At 41.5% G+C, this 19,047-nt stretch overlaps 1 protein-coding gene across 1 annotated transcript in view; it reads left to right on the top strand.

The window, feature by feature from the left end:
• Positions 1 to 15,264: 15,264 nt before the first annotated feature.
• Positions 15,265 to 19,047, top strand: part of LOC103459547 (uncharacterized) — a 36,808-nt gene continuing 33,025 nt past the window's right edge. The window contains exons 1-4 of the mRNA XM_017302692.1: positions 15,265 to 16,750; positions 17,160 to 17,504; positions 17,771 to 18,118; positions 18,902 to 18,997. Coding sequence (XP_017158181.1) covers positions 16,714 to 16,750; positions 17,160 to 17,504; positions 17,771 to 18,118; positions 18,902 to 18,997 — 826 coding nt within the window. The 5' untranslated portion in view covers positions 15,265 to 16,713. The remainder of the gene's footprint in view (positions 16,751 to 17,159; positions 17,505 to 17,770; positions 18,119 to 18,901; positions 18,998 to 19,047) is intronic.

Below are 19,047 nucleotides of genomic sequence, written 5' to 3'. Positions count from 1 at the left end.
GGATCATTGGGACACTCAAACCCCTCCACCACAATAAGGTGGCAGCCCAAGTTTGTTCAAAAGAAGAAAAGAAATCCTCAAGTCTGAAGAGTCGCTTAACATTTTTCTTAGAGTTTCAAAACATTTTTCAGTTTAATTTTTTCTTCAGGTTCAACTCTTTTTGTTTTGTTCAGTTTCAAACTCTCTTGAAGAAACTTTATGGCCCCAATTAAGCTCCATGTACAGCTGCTATTTTGAGAGTCTATTCTCAGTATATGAAACAGACATTCATTCTATTTTGGAGTTTCCAAAATAGACAAAAACATGCTGCCATATCACAGGTCAGTCAAAAGGGGGCAGTTTTGGATGAAGCTAACAGTTCCAGTTAGTTTAAAAAAAAAATTAACATAAGAAATGTTTAGAGTCAATAATCTCCTGCTTTCTTAACCCAGTAACCTTGAAAGTAAACGTTATAGTTAATTTAGGGTTACTTCTAATAAACTCTATTTTCTCTATAAAACAGTCGTCACAATGTCTGCTCTCCATCATGACCAGATTAAAGTTCTGTATCAAAAGAGATTTAATAACCGAGTCTGCCTCTCTGCTCCCCTGAGCCAGCAGAAATTCAGCTTTTCCGTTTTCTCGCTACTTCATTGATTTTTACTTAAGGGGATGACGAAATGACGCCGCAGTCCTTCTCGCTGCTGCGCTCTGGCATTTGGAGAACTGCAGCCCGACAGAAAGGCAACATAACAGCTTCTGTTCCTGTCATATTATTACCTCTTCATTTCTGTTGATGGCGAGCCAGTGGGAAAAAAAAGGTTAAATGTTACAAATTTCATCAGGAAGGAGGAAAAATAAATGAAATTACAGTGCTGTGAAAAAAACAGTTGCCTCCTTTTAATGAGGAACAAACAAATCTTTACTCAATAAGAAGATGAGCGTCCCAAACCAACCAGGTCGAGTTAACTGATTATCCACATTTCTAGTTCAGTTTAACTTTGCCAACTGTGGAATTTAGATTTAAGAATTGATGAGAAATAAAGTCATTTCTAAGACTGGGGGAATAATTCAGCAACAAGAAAGAGGCTAGAAAAAACCCCGCATCCGTACAAAAAGCCAATGTTGACAAAACCGCCCAATAAAGTACATCTCACAAATGTCTAAAATATCTTGATGATCTCCAAGATTTTCGGGACAATATTTCGTTGCCCGAAGTAGAACATTCATGCTTAAAAACCTTTCAGTGTGGCTTAATCCAAACTATTCTGTAAAGAAGAGTCAGTCAATATTCCTCCACAGAGATTTTACCACAAATGCTCAATGGCAGTTGTTGCTGGCAATCAGGTTTAGGAGGTGGAACCACTTGTTTACAAAGGAAGCAAGTGGTTTGGATGGTTTTTGTATTTGCTCAGGTTATTTTTGTGCTATAGAGAAATTTGCAAAACTTATTTTTAAAAAAAGAAGCTCTTTACTGGAGACATTATTCTAATAGTTTAAGCAAATTCATTTTCCTGATGTTTGTTGCTTCAAGAGGTGGGGACTCGAGTCACATGACTTGGATCATAAAAATCCAGACTTGAGACTTGAAAAAATGCTCAAAGACTCAGACTTGACTTTGACTTTCACACCATTGACTTGGGACTTGACTTGACTTGACGTGAAGCTGTTTACTTGAAAAGACTTGATATTTCACTCAAGTCAAAAAATTTAAATAGTATTTATAAACTGGCCGCATTAATTAATTTCAATCATTCCGTATTAAAGGCGCAGACCATCTTTTTTTTTTGGCGCAGACCATCTTTTTTTCTGTTTTCCCACACTATGTACGTATACGTACGTAAGCTGCAGCACAACCAATCAAATTAACAGGATTTTAAAATAACGGGGGAAAAAAAAAAGAGATAAAAAACGAGAGACGAAAAAACGCTCAAAGCAGTGAGTAATTTCTTTCGGGTACATCAATCATGAAATATCCAACTAAAACCGAAGTGAAACATTCAACAATTGCAAGACCAGGATCTCAGACGGAAATACAACTTCCAACTGTTCGGCATTTGAAGTTGTATAAAGAACGGTAAGCGGTACTTTTCTATGAGACAACTGACTAGCTAACGTCGTGTTAGCAACTCTGGGTTACGTTGGTGATACCGCTTATCTTTCACTTGTATGCTGTATAAATATCCACTCAATATCCATTCAAATATCCACAAATAATGTGCACCGTGTTAGCTCAGGAAGCTAATGTGCTCCGTGTTAGCTCAGGAAGCNAATGTGCTCCGTGTTAGCTCAGGAAGCTAATGTGCTCCGTGTTAGCTCAGGAAGCCGGTGGATAGTGAGCGGGGTCCGGATCAGAAAGCAGTTTCTGTACCTTAACTCAGGGAAGAGAGTTTCTCTCTCTCCCATCATAATGATGAACCGGGTTCAGTTCCATCACAGGATGGATGGTGTATTCATAAGGACAAGTACGGTTTCTTACACCCCTTTCTCACCCTGTTCCCTTATTAGTATTTTTCCATATATATCCCTCCTCCGCCCACGGCTCTTAGGTTAGTTTTACTCCTGTCTCCTATGACAGTAGCGCCGGACAGAGACATCTCCTATATTCTCAGATCCTAAATTTGACAGGTATGGGTGTATTTGAAGACATCTATGTTTGGAAATTATATTGACAATAAATAGATTGTTTACTGCAGTCAGTGCATTAAGTTTACTGGTTTTTTTTCCAGTTATAACATCAAATGGCGGCGTGATGGTCGTTGCTCAGAACCCATTTCCAAGTAGTATAATTTTGCTAAAAAAACAAATCAAAATCCAGTAATTTTGCTATCCTTCATATTTTGCTGTAAAAGTAAAAAAATGTACAATGTAAGGAGTAGTTCTGAGTGTTTCTGGATGGTAACGCAACTCATTATTTTGTGTCTTGGTTAGTGATTTTGGCAAGTTTGATTCAGGCAACATGTTTTTATCAATACTGAGATGTGAAATTGGCTGTAGATTTAACCCCACTTGGACTGACGGATATTTATGTTGGCATCACATCCAAATTCCTGAGAGTCGGTTGTTCAACAATAAGTATGTTTTTTAAAAATTGTATCTTCTGTTCAGTTTTCATGACCATATCAATGTATACATAATCACAATACTCCGACTTTTTTTAATTCTGTGCATAAAAATAAACCAAAGTTAACCAAAAACTAAAACTACTATTGCAACTAATAGAAACTAAACTAAAACAAGAAAATATGTAAGTAATAATACTAGTAAAAATAGCAAATTCATACTAAAATCTCATTTAAACATCGCTGAGTTAGATAAAATGGTTAAATGAAATAAAACTAACCTATAATGAAAAACCCAGTCCTTTCACGAACATTTAAATCTTTAATTGTTCCTTTAAATGCTAAAAGCTATAATTTATTTCCTTTTCAGCTGCATTTCTCTGTGTTTTAGCATAAAGACTGCTCAGTTCATAAGTGTTGTATGAGTATTTGTCCGTTCTGGAGCCCGCGGATCGGCAGCAAGGTCATGCCTTTGTCAGGATTGCTCTCTTAACTTTGTCGACCCTTCCACCACGCATAGGTCAGCTTTCGGCCAACACATCAGCACGCATACATTTACACTCTCTCGTCCGCTCACAGACCCTGCGCACACACACACACACACCTGTGGCAAACACCGTGGCAGTTTCTTGGAGTATGCGTCAGGAATCCACCAGATTCCCCCACTGACCACCTCCTCAGACACGTGGAGCCTGGAGCGCCTCATCCATCTGGGATGCGTCTCAGTGCATAATGCATCGCTTTCTGAGGCAGAAGCACACTAAGGCACACTGAATCAGCTGTTCTGCATAATAGATAAAGGCAGATTAAAGGAACAAGTGGCCTTGGTGTGTAGTTCTGATTGAGACAAAGCTTTCTTGGGGTGATCCAGAGAGAATTCGTGTTTCTAAGTGTGTGTTTGTGCATCAAAAAGACGACAAAATTAAATCACCGGTCTCAGACAACAATTTCTGTCTTGTAACTATCCCCACTTGATTGTCTTTTAGAGGAAGAGAAAAAAGCAACAACGTAGTTTGTAGCTCATGATGTTTCCTGTTGAGCACTTAATTAAGAATCCCATTTTAGTCTCAGTCGCCTGGATAAGTCGTCCGACGAAGAACAAGCAGGTACTCAACGGAAACGGATGGAGCCGCAGAAGACGCCATATGTCACCGCAACGAGACTGGAGCTCTAAACGACTGTCATTTCCCTCCACAGTGGGAACTGTGGAGGGAAATGACAGCATTATTTCATTTCTAAGATGAGACCTGATTAGTGAAATGTAATATCATGGAGGCGAACAGGGAGCATGGCAATGACATGGTGGGACACTAGCGAGGGCTACGTTTCCCTTCGTATTGGTGGAACATATACGAAGGGACCCTCACTGTATGATGGCACCCTCATCATACAGAGAGGGTGCCATGAATCAAAACCATCGACTCAGGTTGATTATGCACAATAACTTTGTTTTAGGTATATGATACAGTCCCAATAAAGCACATTGAAGTTTGTGCCTATGAAGGATGCGACTACTAAAGTGCTGTTATTGGGGAACGTAGCCCACTCGAGTCGTGGTCTGTTTTGTTACAGAAACATCTGAATAATCCAGTCTGTTGTTTAGTTTCGCTTAACATGGAAGTCTTATCAGTGACAACCGAGTTGCATCCTGGGAAAGAAAGGATTAAATGTCAGGCTACGTTTGCAAGCTCTGCATCGTGCTAGAAGAAATGAAAATTCACTTGAGCAGAGCAAAGTTAAACAAAGATGGAGATTATACAAAGAGTGATATTACTCCGCCTACAGCTCATAATAGAAATAGAACTTTAATTTTCACCTCAGATTTGCTGCATGTTCTGTTCTTAATGTACATTTTATCCGGAGAGCGAGCCTACATGAGCAGTGCTACCCAAAACAATCACAGCATATACTGTATGCAAATGTTTCTATTCCTGTAAAAGCAGTGGGAGTTCGGTGGGTGGAGTGGTCAAAAAAATCATGTGCTTAATTTGATTAATTAGAACATAATTAGAACAGTAATTATAATACTTCCCCACGTTCATGTCAGAGAGCCATCTGGGAAAAAGTTTGAAGTCCTGCAAGGAATGCGTGGGAGCACGTGCTGGTCAGATTTATAAAAAAAAAAAAAAAAACACAACTTTGCTTTCAGTGTAGCACCAACCTCCCCACTATTTTTATTTTTATAGATAAATATTCAAGTGAACCTCCATCTTTGTGGCAGGTTGCTAAGATATGCACCGTGCTAGGAAGTGACAAACGTAATTACAACCCTGGCTGACAGACATCGAGCAGAGTGTTCATTAGACTTACTCAAACATTAAAGCATCAAGTCTTTTTTTTTTTCTTTCAAGGGATGAAAACCTGACATAAGCTTTTGTATCAGCTGATTTACCAGATTGTAATTTTGGCCAATGAGGACATTGAACGGAGAGAAGAAGAGATAGAAAAAAAGATGTAGGATCTGACTTAAAAACTTAACTCTTGTATGTCGAAATGGTGTCCAATCGACCCCACACACGTTTAAACTCATTTTCCATAGACCTCTAGGGTTAAACAAGTCCCAATTAGGGTCTTGAAAAGACTGACATAAGAAATAAAAGCATAAATATATATTTAGTTTTTCCTTTTCCTTACACGAGTTTCCATCAAGTAATGCATATATTTTTCCCTAAGGATACGTTTTTGTCAAGAAAAGTAAGAAAAGTTTTGTCTTCTCTTTATACAAGCCCTCGTTCTTTTGTCATTGCCTCTTCTCCTGTTTTTACTTTTCTGTGTGCATCGTTATGTTAATGAGGAGAGCTGCCTTCTATGTCCAGCTCCTAGACTATTGGTCAATAGAACTTTGAAACCAACGTCACTATGTCAGACGTTGTGGGGCGTTTAGGTGTAGTTGCTCGGTGCATTCTTTACAGGCCACAGACCAAAACAAACGTTATCCCGGTGGTTTTATTGTTACTGACTGCAGTGAAATTAGTTTCGAGTTGGATTTGGATATTCCAATATCCGCTGAGCAAATGATGTTTAACTCAAGGTTGATCTGATTTATGAACGATAATTTCAGCCAGCCGTGTTCTGGTGCCCTCCTCCTATTGAGTCAAAATCGGTGTGAAATTGTTCTACCAGTCTGTACAGATGAGGTACACTCATTTTTATTAGATTTGACCCTTTTTATTCCCTGTCAATACACAGCTCTCCATTACCATGCCACCGGGTGACTTTGAACCCCTCCAGTCACTGAATAGATGGTTAAAACAGATATATGTAAACAGATATATGTGCCAAAACTTTCTGCAGCTGAACAGAAAGAAACAAAACTGAAGTTATTTTTGGACCTAAAGAGGAAGAGTGTAGGATTATAGATCTAGAGTTGTAGATCTAGAACAATTTCACACTGATTTTTCACTCAATAGATCACATTGACCTAGAGACTATTGAAGAGAAATACTAAATTTTAACTAAAAAAAAGGTAAAAATAAAAATTTTGTTAAAATAGAATAAAAAACGCATGTGCCTCATATATACAGTTTAGCACAATTACACATTGATTTCTTGTCCATGTGGCAAATAATATGGAAGCTATTGAAGAAAACATAATATTTAACATTAACGTTATTTAACCCTTGTGCATGCGAGGACTGAGGCAAACATAGAGGTCTATGGAAAATCACAGGTTTAACATGTGTGGGGTCGGTTGGACCCCATTTCGTCATACAAGAGTTAAAATATTGAATATGACTTGACATTTTAATAGAGAATGTGTCTCATGTAAAAGCATGAATTACCACATTTTGGTATCAGTTGGTCACAAGGCAAGACATTTATTAACATTTGATTGACAGGAGTGTTTGGTTCGGAAATTTGTTACAGTCCCTAAGTGAACCTCCGAGCGCAGAGGAAGGGAGCGAGAGAACGGCTGGCCAAAATTATCGTTCATAAATCGGATCAGCCTTGAGCTAAACGCAGCTTGCTCGGATGTTTAGGGGAAATTAAAAAGAATATATATATACATTACTTAACAGAAACTCGTGTAAGGAAAAGGAAAAATTAAATATATATTTATGCTTTTATTTCTTATGTCAGTTTTGGTCCTCCATATTTAAATAGACTCTGTTACTCTTGAAAACTATCATTTGAAGCATTTTTTATGCTCCACATTAGGCTGCGTAAATGTTTCTCTCCGGTGGCCATCTTTGAGTGACAGAGATATTAGCGCCGTTTTCCTCCCACTCTCCATCTCTCCCTGCCTCTTTTCAGCCCCCAGTCAATCTTTCCATCTTCTCCCTCTACTTGAAGGGCCTCGGGAAAATGAAGCTATTTATAGCGACTCAAGCGTTCATATGGAGGCATTCAAGGCTCTCCCTGTAAGAAACAAAACAAGTCGCATTTGAACCACCATTTAATGCTTTCCTGAAAATTAGTTTTCCCACATATGCGAGGTTCTGAAAATTTACTGAGTCTGAACCTGCTTTGCACATCGAAAGACTATTTTATTTATTTATTTTTCCTCCTGCTCCTTTGGAAAGTTGGAGTTGCATTTCACAGACAAATCTTCGAGCAGGTGAATCCATTAGAGTTCACTGGACATTTAAATCCAGTTCTAGATAAAATACAACATGGTTAAGATTACTTTATAATGCCAGTTGGTAAAGAAACAATTGTATCAACTTACCGAATTTGCTGCAATTCCTCATATTAGGCTTCATGTTGGAAGTGGAAAGACTTCCTTTAACAGGAGGAAACCTAAAAAGGCACTTTATATAGTGTGAAGCCAAGGTTTACATAATACAATTTTTTGAGTGTTTTATTTGCCCTGTTTTCTCCCTGGAAGCAGCAGAAATTATGAAACGGCTCGTGACATTAAAAGACGGTGTAAAAATAACAAAAGGTGTCTTCCCTTTGAGCTGAATTGGATGTTTTTCTATTGCCACCACCACCTTACTTTACATGTCACTCTTCAGTATTATTTTAGTTTTTTTCGCAGAGCTGTATTTTGAATTCACGTCACGCGTCAGCGATTTTCAGGCCGGATTTTTAAATTTTTTTTTTTATCAGGCTAAATGTGAAGCCAGCTAAGCGAATTTGTTTTGCAAATGAATGCCAATAGGCATCCTTAATGAGGCAAATAGAGCAGCCAATTTCGTCTGCTTTCCAAACGTTTCAAGTGCATTCACACGAGGAAAAGGGAGGAATGCCAAGAAAACACCTGACATCTATCTAATATACTGAAGAGGACTGAAGGTGATTGAGTGGGGCCGCTGCGGAAAGCGCTTGATTATATCTGTCATCAGCTTGTTGTATTATCGGGGCGATATTGACATATTTACAGAGCTGGGCTAGCTTCAATTTGGCCAACAGGAATGTAAGTTGGCGATTTCAGCAATGCAGAGAATTAGGAGGCCAACGCCGATGAGCAAAATTTGTGCTGTACTTTTTTTCTTTTAAAAATAGGGGCTCTGTTTTGTTAAGAGTGAGAAATATCTGGCTCTTTTATATCCTTGTGACTCTTTAAAGCCATAAATTAGTAATAAATCCTAAGTGTACGCATAACTAGCTGGTGACAAAATGACAGCGCTAATGGGGAACAACCAGCCAAACACAGGGAACGTGAGAAAGCATGGCTTGTTATGTAGCTGGAAGCAAATGGAAAGTGAGTGGGAGCTGAAGAAATAGCACTAATTGGGACCTTCAGGGATATTGCAATGGAATGCTAATAAAGTTACCGTGCAAACAGATGCTCATATGGACAGCTGAATGTAGAAACTGTTTTGTTAATTAGAAAACATTTGCTAGGAAGATTTTTTTTGAGGAGGTAAGTTAGATGTAGAACCAGGAGCAAACTGCCAAGGAAAACTACAATTAGAGGTGAGAAAATTAGAAGATTTTATGGTGACGTGAAGGAAGTGCATTGTTCTGCTGTCTTAGAACAAATTGGATAAAATATTTATTTTTGTGACCTTACAGTAGAATCTATAGGCCGGTCATGATTACACATTTTGCTGGATGATTATTTGTCCCAGAACTTGTTGCAAAATAAATATTGTTTTGAGATCCTTCCTCGTGTTTTTTCCTCTCCACTGACACTAATATGATTTTTCCTATTGAAAGCTACTCTAGTATCATAATGCATAATTGTTTATAAGTCTGTCTTCAAAAATCTGTCCAGCTTTTCCTTAGCAACTTAGCTAAACAACCTCAGTCAGATTGGATGAAAACCTTCTGTGAACATCAATTTTCAAATCTGAACATTGAAATTTGAGGAGGTCACACTAACGCATGAATATACTGTCATTTAACCCCTTAAGTGGCAGTACCAAAAACACCTGAAAAGGTATACTCAAATAAGCTGTTCTTGAACAATTTCGAGTACATGCAAAAGCATGGTCTCTTTATGAAGATGACAAGCTAAATTAATTTTTTTTTCAGTCAAAAATACTTTAACTGTAAGTAGCTTGTAGCTATTACATTTGTAACACAAAAGAAATTGAAACATTTTGCTTCATTTTTATTTCTATGTAAATAGACATTAAGTGTTGAATGTATGGACTGGGGTAGCAGCTTAAGAAGGGAGGCCCAGACTTCCCTCTCCCCAGCCACTTGTTCCACCTCTTCCGGGAGAATCCCAAGGCGTTCACAGGCCAGCCGAGAAAGTGCCCAGAACACCTCACCAGAGAGATGTCCAGGAGGCTTCCAAACCAGATGCCCACCTCAACTGGCTCCTTAAGTCCACTAAACACATGTAGACTGGTTGGGCGAACTCCCATGTACCCTCCAGGACCCTGCTGAGGGTGTAGAGCTGGTCCAGTGTTCCATGTCCAGGACTAAAACCACACTGCTCTTCCTGAATCCGAGGTTCGACTATCCGACGGACCCTCCTCTCCAGGACCCCTGAATGGACCTTACCAGGGAGGCTTAAAAGTGTGATCCCTCTGTAATTGGAGCACACTTTCCGGTCCCCATTTTTGAACAGGTGGACCACCACCCCAGGTCTGCCAATCCAGAGGAACTGCCCCTGATGTACATGCGATATTGCAGAGTCGCGTCAGCCAACACAACCCTACAGAACACAGAGCCTTAAGAAACTCTGGGCGGATCTCATACATCCCCAGGGCCCTGCCACCAAGGAGCTTTTTAACCATCTCGGCGACCTCGTCCCCAGATATTGGAGAGCCCGACCCAGAGTCCCCAGGCTAAGCTTCCTCAATGGAAGGCATGTTGGTGGGATTGAAGAGGACTTCGAAGTATTCTGCCCACCAGCCCCGAGTCGAGGTCAGCAGCACACCATCCCAACTATAAATAGTGTTGGTGCTGTACTGCTTCCCCCCTCCTGAGACGCCAGATGGCGGATAAGAATCACCTTGAAGCCGTGTGGAAGTCTTTCTCCATGGCCTCTTTAAACTCCTCCCACGCGCGAGTTTTTGCCTCAGCAACCATCCGAGCTGCACGCCACTTCACCTGCCCGTACCCATCAGCTGCTTCTTCTTCAGCAAGACGGCATCCCTCACCGAAGGTGTCCACCAACGGGTTTAAGGGTTGCCGCCGTGACGGGGAATGACAACCTTGTGGCTGCAACTACGATAAGCCGCCTCGGCAATGGGCATGGAACATGGTCCACTAAGACTCAATTTTCCCCACCTCCCCCAGAACGTGGTCGAAATTCTGCTGGAATGGGAGTTAAAGCTCCGCCTCTCAGGGGACTCTGCCAGACATTCCCAGCAGACCCCCACAATACGTTTGGGCCTGCCAGGTCTGACCGGAATCCACCCCCACATCCGGAGGACACTCAACACCAGGTCACTACCTTTGTAGTGACCTGGTGTTGTCAGTGGAAAGCTCCATACCTCTCTTCATCCGAGTGTCTAAGACATGCCGCGGCAGATCCGATGAAACGATGACAAAGTCAATCATTGAACTGTGGCCTAGGGTGTCCTGGTGCCAAGTGCACATATGGACACCCTTATGCTTGAACATGGTGTTCGTTGTGGACAATCAATGACGAGCACAGAAGTCCAACAACAGAACACCTCTCGAGTTCAGATCTGGGGGACCATTTCTCCCAACCACGCCCCTCCAGGTCTCACTGTCATTGTCCGTGAGGGTTGGCGTCCCCCAGTGGAACAAGAGAGTCCTCTTCAGTACCCCTCTAAGAACTCCAAGAAGGGTGGATAATCTGCTCTGTCAGCTCCAGCGTCTGTCTCAGATCTACCTGCTCCAGCTTGCGCTACAGACACAGACAGCCAGTCTCAATGCCACACAATTTTTTCAGAAGGATTCTCCTCCTCTTCGTCATCGAGGTCTTCTCCAAATAACAAACCCATTACGTTTGAACAAAGTTCTCTGGTTGCTTCGAGGGCTTTGCATACACCATTTATCACACCTGCTCCACAAACACCGATCGGGTCCTGGCCAAAAAAGTTTGAAAAATGGTTTGTCCTTTGCTGAGCCTGGCTGACGTAATTCTCAGCTGCGAATTGGTCCTCTTCATTTCTGTTTGGTGGTGGGAGAAACTGCACACCGTCAAATCGGAAATCTGTATAATAAGTTTGTGTGGCAGCTTCTTTGACCTGACGTGGTCGATTAAGTGCTCTTATCAGGTCTACGCGAGACAGTGGCACGCCAGTACAAAATATTTTTGATTTTTCAACCAGCCCCATTGTGGAGCTGTTAGGGCGTGCCACTGAGTTGAGAAATTGAGTTTTCTCCAGAGCGGTATGACTCCTGAATTTCTCGAAGTCAAAGGCCTGATCCATTTCAGACTGATTGACTTTGTGGAGCCCCAAACCAGCTCCAATCCAGCTCGATGATCTAGATAAAAAACTCATCCTCAAAAAATGTCAGTAAATATCCAGTGATCGGTGTATCTGCTGTCACTTGCTGAGGGAAGTTTAATACATATAACAGAGATCTTCGGTATATAACCGCTTCTGTGACGTCATTGGACGGTTTACTTATCGAGCCACGTCACTGTGTATGTTGCGTAAGCTCAAGGCAGCTGACGTCAGCAAGGTGAATCCCAGAGCGAATCACGTGACAGGCTGCTCAAACGCCATATCACCTTTGTATTTTTTTTTATTTTAATTATTGAATTATATATAAATGCAATTAATTTATTAAATGAAATTTAAATAAAAATTGTATACTTTTCTATTTGCAGCCTTCTGATTTAAATATCGAAAAAAAAATCCACAGGTTAATAAATAAAAATATAAAAGAAACATAATAAATAAATCAACCATCCAGTCGGAGCTCTGCTGTGGTTTTCATTTTGCCTTCCAGAAACTGACATATTTCCTCCCGCAGCTCGACAAACCTGTGCAGTACTTTTCCTCAGCTTAACCATCTCACCTCGGTGTGATCCGGCACGTCTGCATGTTCCGACCCACATTCCTCCAAAAAAGACTTAAACKGTGATTCAGACCTTTGGCTCTTATAAAGTTCACTACTTGTGTCACTGTGGTCACAACATGTTCCATCTTTAGGGCTTTRCCACACAGTGATTCCTGATGTRATGCAGTGATAAACAGTTGGCTCACCTGCACAGTTCTCTTCCCGCATCTTCTCCCGAGCCCTGCYCACCAGTCCACTTTTCTGACCGGACATYGCTGGGGCACCATCTGTCGTTACTCCCACGAGTTTATCCCACGGCAGCTTTATTTCAGTTAATCATTTGGGAACCTYTTCAAARATTTCCTTTMCAGTGGTTGTGCCATGCATGRATCTTAATCCCAAAAGTTCCTCCGTAAWCACACAGATTTGAGTCCACTCCACGGATGAAGACTGACAGCTGCGCAGTATCAGACCCGTTGCTGTTCTCATCCACAGCAAGGCAGAATGCCACCAAATCTTTTCCATTAGCTGGACATGCAGATTGGTGGCGAGATCATAGGTGCGATCAGCTGCAGCGTTTCTGCTCAGGCTCACATTTGAAAATGTTTTTTTTTTCTCCTGGGGACACGAGGTCACAAACTTTCATCATGCACTGTTTTTACAAACTCCCCCTGATTTTGCGATCTCTGCTGCCACAATAAAACTGGCCTTTACAGCAGCTTCACTTGGTGATTTGGCTTTTTTGAACATTATGTTGTGAAACCAAACTTCTTTTCATCTCCTCCACTTTCTGGCCCCTTGAGTCATGTCCAGGTCAGGGCCGGCCCAAGGCACAAGCAAACTAAGCAGCCACCAAGGGGCCCCCTCAGTGGAGCTGATTTTTTTTTTTTTAAGTAATAATTTCTAAGTCATTATAATATCAAAAACACACAATTTCACTACAGAGTGATATTTTTTTACAATTCCGCATCGTGTTTGATAATAATTAAAACGTCTCAATGTTTGACTTTGTCTAGCAAAATGTTTTTTACGTCGGGCTACATGGCTGCTACATGGATGAGCTGCTCTAAGCTGTAGTTAGGGATATGTTGTTTACTGCTGACCATAATCATTTTGTGGCTAAAACAAACATTATTTTTACATCAAGTTCTAAGTTATGGCAAACTTCTATTAAAATCATTTGAAGACTCAGAATCAGTCCAGTACCGGTACTGGTCCACATTCTCAGGGGAGAAAGACTCACTTGGCATAAATTAAAGTTTTAGCTATTAGAGTAACGCTTAAGAGAAATGTATTTAATCAAAGAATGTCATGAATATGTGTGTAGGGCTGCACCGATTGCAGTTTTCTGGCCGGTTATCGATCTTTAAAAAACCTGAGCTGCTGATTTTGATTTTGGCTGATATTAATTTTTTTGTTGTTGTCTGAAATGTTGCTAAATTTAGCAAGAAAGTCACTGAGTTGGCAACAGTGAGGTGAATATTATTAACTGTAAACGTGCAGATCTGACCTGGTGGGTCGGTCTGTCAGTCAAACGTCTCACTGCAGAGCAGAAGAGAACAGAGGCTGATTTATAAACCTTTGCTGATGAAGATAAGATCAGATAAGATCGGCTTCACATGTAAGTATGATCAGATCACGATCCCCCAAAATTATGGAAATCGGCGCCCAGAAATCAACTGGTTGATTAATCAGATGGCCAACAAATGTATCGTATCATACATGTATATAATGTAAACAGCACTGCCAGAGATGCATTAAGTTTATAGCAGGTGTGTGAATGATCTAATGATTGGACTGATGATTGCAGCCAGTCTACATTTTTAGCAGAACTGGAGGGCCCCAAAACCACATTTTGCTTAGGGCCCCAAGGAGGTTTGGGCTGTCTTTAACTCTTCCTGTACCTGAATAGGGCAGAGAGGCTCATCAGGCCCACCTGCATCAAAGCGAGCAAGCTGGAGGAGCACAGAGTGACTTGCAGATGAGGCCACCTTAGGAAGAAACGCTACGAGGGGCCAAAGAGTAACGCCTGAACCAGCTGGGTTCCAACGCCAACTGGACTCGTGAACAGACAACACATGTAGTTCAGCTACCCTCTTTGCTACAGCAATGGCAAAGAGAAAAGCGGTCTTCCTTGAGAAGCACTTCAGCCAAGGGCTCAAACGGAGGAGATCATAGGGCAGCAAGGACAAGAGAGAGGTCCCACACAGGTCCGACAGGCTGTGTGGGAGGGTCCAAACGTTGGGCACCTCTCAGAAACTAGGAAACATCCTTGTTACGACCCATCATCTCTCCACCCATCACCGTATGCAAACAAGACATGGCAGCAACATAAACTTTCAGAGTGGCTGGAGACTGACCTTCAGAAAGAATTGCTTGAAAGAAGATTAAAATAACAGAAATATGACAGTGTATAGGGTCCTCATGTCTAGCATGACACCAGCTGTTAACCTTCCACTTATGGGTGTAGACCAGCATATGCAAGGGGACCTAGCAATAGTCACTATATGTCCGATGTCTCCGTCTTACTCCGAGAAGGTAATACCGGGCCCTGTAGCGGCCAAACCCAGAGGTGGAGGTGACAGAGATTGGGATGCAGGATCTGACCCCCCAGCTGTGGCAGAAGGTCCTTCCTGTGGAAGCTGCAACAGAGCCTGATCAGCAGTAGAAACCAGCAGGTAGTTCTCAGTGAAACAATGTAAAAATACTGTTAAAGGTTTAATGCTATTAAGCCGGACCGGATTGGGGCCCGGATCTGGAGGTGCCAGGGAGGGAGAAATGGTTTCAAGTCACTTAAATGTCTGATTATAGATGGAGAAAGTGTGCCCTCGCCTGTTGAGAAAGGTGTATTTAATGTTAAACTTACCTTCCCCAATGGAATATATACTAGTCAGCCCCAATGGCTGTTTCACTAACGGTTTAGCCGAAATGCCTCCTGGGTAAAAATGAAGACATACGCAACCTCCTTGTTTGTACTTTAAATGTTAGAAGAGATGAAAACAGTTGTTACCAATTGGGGGAACAGTATATTCTCACTGGCGATTCTTTTTAATCCTGTTTTATTGACTTGGCTGTATTCCAGGGCTTATAATCAGGGTCATGATTTTTTGGAACATATCCTTTGGGGAAATTAGAGCATTACCATCCAACTCGGCATCACCTAGACAAGCAGGCTTCAATTTTCCAAATGAAATGAATCACCAAGAGGTTGTCAGAAAACATATTTAGTGGGCAAAAGACAAATAAAGTAGAATACTTTAATCCGATTTTGGTCATATTTCAGGGAAATGAAGATGTAGCCATAAACTCAGGTGATAAACTGAACCGTCAGAAATCAAATGTTCAGCAGGTTGAACTGGAACAGAGATGCTGTGCAAGAAAATATCAGAAATCTACAGATTCCGCAAAGCTGCATATGGGAGTTGCTCCGGAAGAAGACAGGTGATCTGCCGCCAGCGATGTGCGCAGTACGTGATGCGACATGTCAAGAGAAACAAAATTAACTGGTGCATCAATACACGCTGTCTGAGGGATTATCAGTCACCGTGACGTTTACAGATCTAGAATAAACGAGAATAGAATAGAATCTGATTGTTTTATTATTCCACTGCTGGGTAAGACTAAAGTGAAATCTCTGGAGGACTCGTTGTCAGAGACATTAAATCAGTAGCAACATGAATAAAACTAAACATGAGAAACCAGAGTTTTGTTTGTTTGGCTCTTAGAGGGAATCTGCAGTGAGCTGAAACTGTTCAGCTGTTAAAGTCAGCAGAGATGCTGACTTTAAAATATTCATCAGAAACTGTGAAACAGAAAGCAGATTTGTTTGTAAGTCTGTCTTTTCCTGAGCAACATTCTGCAGACATGAGGAAGAGACGAAGCTGTTGGTGGGTGGGGTTCAAAGAACCATGAAGGAATGAAGACAATCAGGAGAGTCTGGTTTTATCTGAGGATCATCGGGTGCTAACAGATGGAAACGGCAAAACGTCTCATTCTTACCAAAACCTGGTTCACACATAGTTGTGGGTAGAATAGATTCAGTCTTTATATATGATTGTTTCAGTGATGGTCATAAACAAACAACTGAAAGTTCAGTTATCAGCTGAGTGTTTTTGTTTCTGCTGACTGAATGAACACGTTGAAGAATGTGTTCATTCTTCTAATACATAGAACAATGTTTTAAAAACGACAAGATCACATGACCTGCCTGGAACAAAACGGGTTTATCTTCATTTTGACCTTTCAATGACTTGACCAGTTTAACAAAGATGAAACTAAACATTTTCTCAGAGCTCATCAGTAGTTTCTGTAGAGGAGAAGTGTGACACTGTTGCTCTCTGAGAGGAAGATGAAGACGTTGGTGACGTTTGGGATCCTCCTGTACGGTAAGACCAGCTTCCTCTGATCAGCAGGTTGGCCCCTCTGGGCCTCAGTGAGGATCGTTTCTGAGTTTCAGGCTAGCAGAATGCCATGACCCGTTCACCAACAGGTCCCAGTGAACCACGACGATGACCAGAACTGATCCAGGGTCAGGCAATGAAGGGGTCACTAACATCTCTGCAGACCCCCCACATCCTGGACATTAACTGTTCAGAAGTGTTTGCTTCCATCTCGATGTCCTAATTTTTCATGTTGAGCTGAAATCTCACAGATGAAGATTTTAAAATGAAAGATGTTTGCAACAAAGGAGAAACTAATAACTGGTTGTTCCTTTCTTAGCAGCAGCTGCATTCCAGTGATTCTGGAATTATTTCAGTGTATGACGGTGTGATTTAAATGTGTGTGTGCCGTTAGTGTCCTTAGGGATCCAKRCTGCAGTGATAGAAGTGTTTGAGGAGGCGCAGTCTGTCCTGCTGCCCTGCCTTTATGGGGGAATAATTCCTGAAGATCCCTTCGTTATCTGGACTCGTAAYGATCACRACTCCAAAGTTTTCCTCTTTCGACAAGAAGGCAGTGATACAGAAGGACAGAACCAGATCTACAGAGGAAGAACATCGATGAGTCCTGATGCTCTGGAAACTGGAAACTACAGTCTGACCTTCAGAAAGCCTCAACCGACTGACAGTGGAAACTACATCTGCAGCATCGCTGATAACGTAAAGATGCTAAAGCTGACAGAGGTTCAGCTCAATGTCAAAGGTTAGTTACTTTGTACATGTTAATATCCAAAACATTTAAAGAATGATGCACAGAGTGGTGAACCAAGAAGACCATCAGATGCCATATGTGACAGATGACCTTTAAATATAGAGCAAAGAAAACTCAACATGAACACGTGTCTCTCCAGATGTCATCATCAGATGACATCTGGATCATCAGAATATAAGGTTCTGGTCCAGATTGTTAAGAATTGCTGCTGCTGCTGCTTCTCTCTGGATCAGTGAAATGATTCAATGTCTCTCCAGATGTCCAGGTGGAGATGAAGGTCAATAGAGACGCAGAGTTTGTTGTCTTGCCCTGTAAAACATCTGCTGGTTTACCCAGAGACACCAGAGTGGAATGGACCCGATCAGAACCAGAATTTATGTTTGTTCATGCATATCCAAACACAAGTGCACACAATGCAGAAAGGGAAAAGCGTTACTGTGGCCGCACTGCCATGAATGAAGACCTGCTGAGAACCGGAAACGTCAGCCTGACCCTGAGATACCCCACAGCCAGAGACAGTGGACGCTACGTCTGCACCGTCTACAGAGACAAAGACATCCTGAGACAGAGAGTGGTTCTGGAACAGGTCCAAACTGTGGATCCAGGTAAAATGTCTGACCTTATATAGAGCAGGGTTGTTCAAAGTCGGTCCTCGATGGCCGGCATCCTGCGTGTTTTAGTTCGCTCCCTGGTTTAACGCACCTGGATCAAATGTTAGCTCGTTAGAAGCCTAAGAAGAACATTGACTTGCTGAGAAGGTTGTTACTACCACCAGGGAGAGAACTAAAACATGTAGGATGCCGGGCCCTCGAGGACCGACTTTGGGCACCCCTGTTATACAGGAATAAAAGTGACTAACTCACAGAATGATTATATATATATATAAAAAACGCACAGGACTCAGATTCCTTACTGCTACGGCCAAACCACAGAGAGATTTATTCACATCTGCAAATCTCATTAACCATCACAGCTTTGCAAATATCCAAAATCTCCCAACTTTTGTTGGATACATCACTTTTTATAGAATTTCATCTCAGTTGATGTGTAGATTGGTGTGGCATCATTTAATTCCATTTACACAATTATTCTGGCACAATTCATACTATATGTATGTTGCATTTTCCGAGAATCGACAACATCTGGCTCCATCTCAAGAAGGTCGACTAACATTTAGTCAAGTTGTTTCCATCTGACCAAACAGAAAATCACTTCTGGCTCCAGTTGGTCCCTGCAAACATTCTTTCCCAGCTAAAGTGACCTGAATCTGTGCCATAACTTTTTCTTGCACAACAGCATTACAGAAACATTTCCCTCCAACAATCTGCAGGTAAAGGTCAGAGGTCAAAGCTCTAGCTCCAGGTTATGTTTTCTCTGTCTCTCCACAGAGGGTACACCCATCTGGGTCACAGTTTTCCTGGTTCTCCTGGTTCTTGGATTGTCTGGAGGTGCTTTGTTTCATTTCCGCCACTATTTCATACCAGGTAAGTTTGAACTCCTGGAAAATATCAGATGTTTCATTAGAATCTCTTTC

This window comes from Poecilia reticulata, linkage group LG23 (genome assembly GCF_000633615.1).
Source record: "Poecilia reticulata strain Guanapo linkage group LG23, Guppy_female_1.0+MT, whole genome shotgun sequence".
Lineage (NCBI taxonomy): Eukaryota > Metazoa > Chordata > Actinopteri > Cyprinodontiformes > Poeciliidae > Poecilia > Poecilia reticulata.
This window is presented reverse-complemented; position numbering and strand designations above follow the sequence as displayed.